At 54.8% G+C, this 7,964-nt stretch overlaps 1 protein-coding gene across 1 annotated transcript; it reads right to left on the bottom strand.

The window, feature by feature from the left end:
• Positions 1 to 114: 114 nt before the first annotated feature.
• DGCR6L (DiGeorge syndrome critical region gene 6 like) lies at positions 115 to 5,377 on the bottom strand. The gene is made up of 5 exons (XM_082697607.1): positions 5,178 to 5,377; positions 4,938 to 5,098; positions 2,112 to 2,212; positions 1,187 to 1,327; positions 115 to 701 (listed from the first exon to the last, which is right to left on the bottom strand). Exons 1-5 carry the CDS (start codon positions 5,285 to 5,287, stop codon positions 618 to 620), a joined length of 597 nt encoding a protein of 198 aa, XP_082553733.1. The 5' UTR covers positions 5,288 to 5,377; the 3' UTR covers positions 115 to 617.
• Between the last annotated feature and the right edge of the window lie 2,587 nt (positions 5,378 to 7,964).

The following is a 7,964-nucleotide window of genomic DNA, read 5'->3' as shown; positions in this document are numbered from 1 at the left end:
GTGGCATGGCTGAGCGCATCTGCTGTTTCCTCCCCACAAGCTACAAGGTGAGGGCCCCAGTTGGGCCCCGGTCATGGCAGATATCAAAGAGCTAGCACACAAGTGACACGCAGGCCACGCTGAGGTACCTTTATTTCTCTCGGCCTCACAGGACTTGGCGCTTGCAGTGTCTCCCACTTAGTTTGAGGCTGCACCTGCCAGGGAAGGGGCTGAGGCCAGAACATGGGGCATGGCGAAGGTGGGGGATGTGTCCGGTGGAGTGAGAAGGTGCTAGGACCTTCAGCCCCACTCTCCCCTGACTCTGGAGCGGCCAGCCAGCAGAATGGACGCACTCTTCCTTTACCACACCATCCTAGCTCTGGGCCAAAAAAAAAAAAAAACCAAAAAAACAAACAAACAAAAAAACAAAACAAAAAAAAAGTGGATGGCAGGTGCAGCCAGGGTCCACCTGGCCTCTCCTCAGAGGGTCGACCCCTCCTGCAGGCAGCTGGGAAGGTGGTGGCCAGATGTTGGGGAGATAAGTCCCACTCTCAGCTTTGTGCTGCCTGTGATGACAGGAACAGGGCTGTCTTCTCAGCCATGGTGGGCGGCAGGTGACTAGTGGAGTGCCCTGCTGGTCACAAGGCTGTCTTCCCCACCTGGCAGCCCCTCTGCTGCAGCTTCCTGATGAGCTCCAACAGGTTCATCTGCAGTGTCAGTTCCTAGGACGCAGAAGGGCTGCTGTGACACCAGAATGCCACCTGGTCTCTCCTGCCCTGGCAAAAGCCCCCTTTTCCCTGGGGCCCAGAGGCAGATACTGGGGCCTACAGAGTGCCAGGAAGTGAACCTGCCAGTGAGTGATTCCTGGCCATGGCTTGCCAGAAAGGGACAGAAGCAGGGATGTCAGCCTGCAACAGGGCCCACAGGTACCCTGGGCTGGTGCACACAGGTGTACGCAGGGGCGGAGCACGTGAGGGCCCTGTGAGGAGCAGGCCTGGGGAAGGTGGGCAGTACCCCCACAGCCAGTTGGCTTGCCCTCTTATCGGCAGAGGCAGTGCGCCCTGCCTTACTAATTCTTCCCTCCTCCCCTCTCCTCACACACTCTGGGGCTGGCTCCCCAGGGGCCAGTGATAAAACCCTAGAGGGAACTGGGCCTTTGGGAACCAGCACCCTCTGGGCTGGGCCAGGGCAGGCCCAAGGGACCGACCTGTGGGTTGGTGGTCACATAGAAGCCAGCAACCCCAGCCTTCTCCAGTGTGCTCTGCTGGTCTGCTACCTTCCGGTCCAGCTCTAAGACAATCTTCTGGTCCATTGCTCGCTGCTCCTCACGGATCCGGTGTTCCACTGCCTGCACAGTGAGGGCGGCTCAGGAGGTCAGCCCCCTGCCCATCGCACACTACCTCAAACACACACTGGTGGCCTGCCACTTCCTCCAACCGTTCCACACTCCCAGTGGCTCCAAGACCACTGATGGTGCCCTTACTGCATGCAGGTTGCTCCCTTCTTGGCTAAATGAACCCTGCAGAAGGGCTACCCTGCCCTACCCGGAATGCTCTCCTTTCCAGGACCCCCAGCCAGGTGTCCTCCCTTTGCTGGGCCAGGCCTTGCCCAGCAAGGACTGCTCGGGACCACCATGAGCTGGCCAGATGCCGGGTCCACTTCTGCTTACCATCAAGTTGCCAACTATCTCTGGGCCTTTGTATATGTTCCCTCCCCACTGGGGCCACCTGCTAATCCCAGCTCGGTACCTCTTCCCTGTGCATCCTGGCTCCAGGCTGCTTGGGACCCTGCATAAGCCTTTCTATGCACCCCCACCACCCATAGCTTCTTGCTTACATATGGGTCTCCTGGTTGTCCTGAGCAACTTGGGAGCAGACTTGGTCTCCGCTAGCTGGCCCCACCATCCCACAATTGCCCTGAACAGGCCCAGCCCTTAAAGAGCTACGGTCTTGGGACGCAGAGGAATCACACTCTCTACCTGATCCTGCCACATCCCAACCCCCACAGCAAAGAGCCACATTTGGGGACTCATCAGGCCTCCAATGGACCACCCAAGTTGAGGCCCAGAGCAGCTCTCTACCACAGCCCAGTCAGCACAGCCCAGGTGATACCCACCCAGCCCACACCCCTACCTCCAGCTCACGCTGCTGAGCTGCCTGGAGCACGGGCAAGTTGTGGGGTCGGCAGGCCTGCTGGGCTTCTTGGTGCTTCTGTCGCAGCGCCTGCCTGAGCACTAGGAGGAGAGGAGACCAGAGAAGTCCAGCAGGTGGTGGGGGTGAGATGGAGAGGGGCGGGCAGGGAACACGTCTCACCTCGGCCACCTACCCTGGCTGTCCCACCATGGGGCAGCCAAGCCAAGGTGCAGAGATGAAGCCCTGCCTGATGACCCAGCCTGCCTGAAGCTCTATACTAGAAACAGGGTGGAGTTTGGGGGGATGTCTAATCCCCTGGCTCACTCAGTCTTGTCTTCACCCAGGGCAGGGCCTTTCTCCAGCAGCAAGGGTCCAGGGGACTCCTCTGGAGGGTGCAAGGCAACTGAGGAGGGTGAGACAAGGCAGGCTGGCCAGGGCTGTAGCCAATGCTCAGAAGACCAAGAGAAGTGGGAGACTAGTCCAGAGGCTTCTGGGTTCAGATGGCCATAGGCCAGCAGTCCTGGGTGTGAGCTGCCCATCACCCATGGGACATTCACTGAGATGTCCAGGAGATGACCTAGGCAAAGTCTGGAAAAGGACTCCTCTGTGGAGATAAACATAGATCACCCACAGGAGAACAAGAACTACTCACTGACAGCAAGACAGTAGGTGACCATGCCTGCGTTTGGCAGAGACTCAAGCACAGGCAGGAGACTTGGGAAAGCGGGAAGCAGGAAAGCTTTACGGTGGCCAAAGGGGAAGGTGCACCTGACGGGAGGCTGCTGGAGAAGCTGGAGGGGGGCCGAGGCAGGGAAAGAAGAAAAGATGATCCCAGACACCTTCTTATACAAGAAAGCAAGGAGGTACTCCAAGAATGATGGGGGCACATCAAAAGGACAGAGGCGGCAGCCCAAGAGCTCTCCCACTGACCAAATGTGGCTCGGTTTGAGCATTACAAAGAATAATGAGCTATATTCTTTGGACTTGTGACTGTATGCATCCCACACCTCAGCAGAAATATTTATAAAGACACCCATTCCCACGGCAGCAAAAAAGGTAATACCAATTCTATAAACAAAGCAAAACAAAACAAAACTCTTCTAGAAAACAGAAGAGAACACTTCCCCAACTCACTCCATGAAGCCAGCCTTACCCTAATATCCCATCCAAAGACATTAAAAGAAACTACAAATCAATGTCCATTATGAACACAGAGGCACATATTCTTAACAATAGTTTAGCAAATCAAATCCAACATAAACAAAAAGGGTAATGCATCCTGACCAAGTGGGATTTATCCCAGGAATGCAGTTTATCCCAGGAATTACCAAATGAGTGCAACTGACCAGAGTTAACCAAAAAGCCATGTGCCCATCTCCAGACATGCTGAAAAGGGGATGCAACAAAACCCAATGTCCACTCCTGAAACACTAGTTTTTGCCACAAACGTTTAAGCTGCCTATCATTGTGTCTTGACCTGCTGTCCAGGTTACAGGAAACACAGAGGGTGGAGAAATGGTTAAATGACAGCACGAGGAAGCAATGTGGCAGATCCAGAATGGGGACATTCTACAGGTAGAGTGCCCCAGACTCTTCAAAAAGTCAATACCATAGTGAATGAGACTATTCCAGAAGCACAGAGACCAAAGTAACCAGCTGCAATGCATAAACCCACACTGGCCTCAGGAAGCGAGTTTATGACAAGTTGGACAGTAGGACAGTGGACTGAAGGTCAGAAGACACCCTGGAATGGTTAAGTTAATGCTATTCACTGGGCTCACATAGGAGAGTGTTCGTGATCTAGAGCACTGGTTCTCAATCCTGGGCCAAGGTTGATCACCAAGGATGCATGAAGAGAGTTCTCTTTGTCACTGGGGGAATACACCCCTGTCATCTAGTGGGTAGAAGCCAGGGATGCTGGCTAAACAGCCTGCAATGCACAAGACACTGTCTTACCATTAAGACTTGTTCAGCCACAAACAGCAATGCTGCGGTTGAAATCCTCAGTCCAGAGAGATGCTGAAAACTCAAGGTGAAGCCCTAAGGTGTTACATATATTTAGGGGTATTAAGGCTTGGGCAAAATGTTAATTACTGAATCTGGCTGGAGAGGATACAGGTATACACCACTCTTTCAACTTAGCTGAATGTTTTAACTTTTTTTTTTTTTTTTAAATAAATAAGTTGGGTAAAAACAAAATAACAAAGGTGGGAAACTGACGGGGCAGGGAGAGATGCCCAACACACCTTGGAGGAAGGTGCTCCCGGAGACCCCTGAGTAGGGATGCCTAGGCGGGGCTAAGGCTCAGGAGGCTTTGGCTTAGGGTGTGGTTCGGGTCCCAAGGGTGCCACAGGGCATAGCGCAGGGGAACTCAATGAGCAGGTGGTGGTGTGGCCCTCTGCGCTGCCGAAGGGGAACTCACCCTAAAGGGCACGGCAGAGCTGTCAACACTTTGGGCCATCACTGGGGGTGGTCAACCTCTACCGCTGACCGCCACTACCGGGGATCTGTCGGTGGACTGACCAGGCAGGGAGGCCTTGGGCCTTCCTGCTTGGAGGAGGGTGGAGACACAGGAAAGTCCGGGCAGGGAGTGTCTGGATATTATGATAACAAGGGGCTGTGCAACTGAAAAAAATTTAACTGCCTTAACCCCTTTGTCACACACACACCAACAAAAAACCGCTAGCAGTCTCCAAGCCCTTGCTTGACCTGGTCAATTGTGGGGATATCATCTGAGCGACACCCAGGTTAGGGCTCGGCCTGCACAGAGACCGAGAGCTAAACTCCCGGAGGAAAAGCGTGCGTCGTCCCGCCGCCCCCGCGCACCTCGGTGCTCATTCTGCAGCCGCAGGCGCTGGTTGTACAGGCTCTTTTCGGTGAGGTGCTGGATCTCCAGCAGTCCCTGCACGATCTCGAACACGGTGCCGTCGAGAAGCGCCAGAGCCAGGTCGCTGAGCGTGGTGTAGGACAGGCGCTGCTGGAAGGAGCTGCGGGCAGAGGGGCGCGGTGAGCGCGGGCGGGACCCAGGGCCATTTCAGCCGCCCGTTCCGCCCCGCGGCCGCGCACCTGGGCAGCTCTTTCACGAGGCTCTGCAGCGCAGACAGCAGCTGGTAGTGCCGTTCCTGCTGCCGGGCGCCGTCCACCGCCTCCTCGAAGGCGCCGGTGTAGCGCTCCATAGTGCCCCAGCGCCGCCAGCCGCCGGCCGGAGCAGGGTGAAGCCCCTCCGCGTCCGTTCCTAGTGCGGCGCGTCCCGCCCACTTTACGTCCGTCGGGAACGCGGTGCGTCCCGTCCCCTTTTACGACAGTTAAGCACGGCGCCGCCACTCTCTTCGCCCTCCAGAACGAGGCTCTCTCCGCCCCTTTCCCGAGGTTCCTTGGAGGGTCCTTCATTATCCCCGCCTCTTACCGTGCCGTTTTGCCTTCGCGACTTCAGAGGCGTAACACCACAGCCTTGAAATCGCGAGATCTCAAAGAAGCCCGCCCTGCCCGCGCAGAGCCGGTGTAGACCCCTGTTTTGGGGGGGAAAAGGGGGTAGGGAGGGCCCAGTCCGGCGCTTGCCCCTGCTGGGGCGCCGGGTGGCCACTGCTGTCGCAATCTGTTTCCTCCCGTTTGCTTTTTCCAAAAAGGGCTTGAGTCACTGATCGCTGAGCTCCGCCGATACAAGCGGTGTGACCTTGAGCCATTTTCGTCACCTTCAGGCGCCGGTCTCCTTGTTTTCCATTCATTGGACATTTGTCTGTGTTGCGTTTCCAGAAAGCCCCCCACCCCAAACACACACACCTGCGCGGGGTCTGGGAGCTCCAGCAGCAGCGGCACCTGCGCTTTGGAGGAAGCGCCTGGCTGAGGAAGCGCCTGGCTTCGGCGGGGATTGATCCCCACTGCCTTTCCCAACCCCAGCACCTTCCGGGAGGATGCCGTTCCCCGCCTCACCTGTGCCTCCATCAGTGTTGTGAAATGTCAAAGAAAACGGCCCAGTGTCTCAGTCCGGCCTTGAGATAAGTTTCCTGGAATCCACAATCACGGTTTTCATAAGCCACAAAAATCTACAAACCAAAGTTTGCATTGCTGAATGTCTTGCTGGGCTCGTGGGGCCAGGGGATTCGCGCCTTGGAGAACGAGCACTGTGTCTTTCTCATCTCAGCGGGAGGAGGGTGTTCAGTGCTGCCAAAAATAGGGATGGGGCTGCTGTATAGCGAAATGTAAAAGTAGGTAGACTCCTGAAGAAGACAACCAGAAAGAAGGATTGTGTGGCTAACTGAGGCAAACAAATCCAACTGGCCATGGACAGAAAGCCCAGACCTCTGGAGAAGAGGGCATGCTTAACCCCTGGGGGCTCTGTAGGGTCAGGGCCAAGGAGAGGAGTCAGCCTAACTTAAGTCATTCCCCAGGATGATCCCTTGATGAAGACTCGTTGACCAAACTTTGGGCACGCTCCTCTGAGTGGTCTTCTGACTAGGCCTGGTGCTTGATGATGTGGGAAACAAAGGCAGACGAAAATTAAGTTTTCTTACTACTTACAGCCTATTGACAAGTCCTTGAAACAGGCAGAGTGACAGAGTGACAGAGGGACTCAACTGCCTCAATATTAATATTTTGCTAAGGGGCAAAAAACAATCCTAGCCCAATCCTCCCTCCGCCCCGCCCCTGGATCCTGTAAGTCTACTTAACATACAAAAATTCCTTTAGAAATTTCCTTTATCTCTAAATGTCCGCCCCCACCCAGGTACATGTTGGCCCAAGCATATGACCTGATGATATACATCTGAAGGGTCTTATGACCGAGGTTTTATTAGAGGTAATAAATGACATTTTCCCAATGATAGCTGGCCCCCTCAAGGTCCTGGAAGCCTTGCTTCTAAGTTCTTTACAGGCTTAACGCTATCCCTAAGCTCCTCCCTATTTGAAAGTATATAATGGGCCACTCCTCGTGACCCTAGTGCAGCTCTTTCTGCCTACGAGTCCTGTCCTCATGCTTTAATAAAACCACCTTTATGCACCAAAGATGTCTCAAGAATTCTTTCTTGGCTGTGGACTTTGAACACTACTGTTCTTTCCTATATCACTTGGCCTTGTCTTCAGCCTGCCTGGTCCAGTTGTAGCAAGAATCCTGTTAAGTCAGTTTAGAGAGAAACCCTTACCCTTGATATCTGATTGACCTTGAAACTGATCAAATTCTTTGTCCCCCTACTCAAGAGGACTTATGTGGCTGGGCGGCAGCAGCCAAAGGAAGAGTGTATTGGGGTACGTGTTCCAGAGGCTCCTGAGGGCTTGTCCTAAGAGCAATAGGGAGATCTAAAGGTTTAGGGGCATAGGCATGATCAAATTTGCCTTTCACAAGTTACTCGGCAGCCACCATGGTGGGATTTGAGGTGACAGGGCTTCAAGTGGGGACGGGTGGAAGGAGGGCAGCACACGGAGATGGGAGGGTTTTAGAGCCATCTGAGGTTCTACTGAAGTCCCCACATGGTCCTCATAGTTTTCTCCAGGGTGCTTCCTCAGTCCTGGCAGGGTTGGCTCTCCCTTCCCCACATGTTCTTGTGATCCTTTTGGGCCTGGAGCCAGGAATGAGTAGAATGAATGAATGGCAAGCAGGCACAAGCCACAGCGGAGAGCACCCGGGCACCCTGCACTGTATTTCTGACTGGTGACAGGAGCCGGAGCTGCCATGGGGGAGCTGAGCAGCTGCGAGTGGCTGCAGGAACGGACTGAGTCTAGGCCTGGGCACTGTCACCTCCCTGGAGCTCATTGGCCGTGGGCAATCACAGCATCTGGGTGAGGCTGCCCACCTGAGTCCTGGAGGAGATCTAGATGGCGGGAGGTGCTGGGATTTCAGTCTGGACCCACCTCTTTGTT

This window comes from Mustela nivalis, assembly GCF_964662115.1.
Source record: "Mustela nivalis genome assembly, chromosome: 14".
Taxonomy (NCBI): Eukaryota; Metazoa; Chordata; class Mammalia; order Carnivora; family Mustelidae; genus Mustela; species Mustela nivalis.
Note: the sequence above shows the minus strand (reverse complement) of the source record. Positions and strands in the feature narration are given on the sequence as shown.

Bases quoted from the DNA above. Each gene is read 5' to 3' on its own strand.
- DGCR6L (XM_082697607.1), bottom strand. From the start codon at position 5,287: ATGGAGCGCTACACCGGCGCCTTCGAGGAGGCGGTGGACGGCGCCCGG. The intron at 2,213-4,937 runs GTGCGCGGGGGC...CTCTCCTCCTAG, and splicing joins GCTGCAGAATGAGCACCGAG to TGCTCAGGCAGGCGCTGCGA. The intron at 1,328-2,111 runs GTAGGGGTGTGG...CTCACTGTGCAG, and splicing joins CTCAGCAGCGTGAGCTGGAG to GCAGTGGAACACCGGATCCG.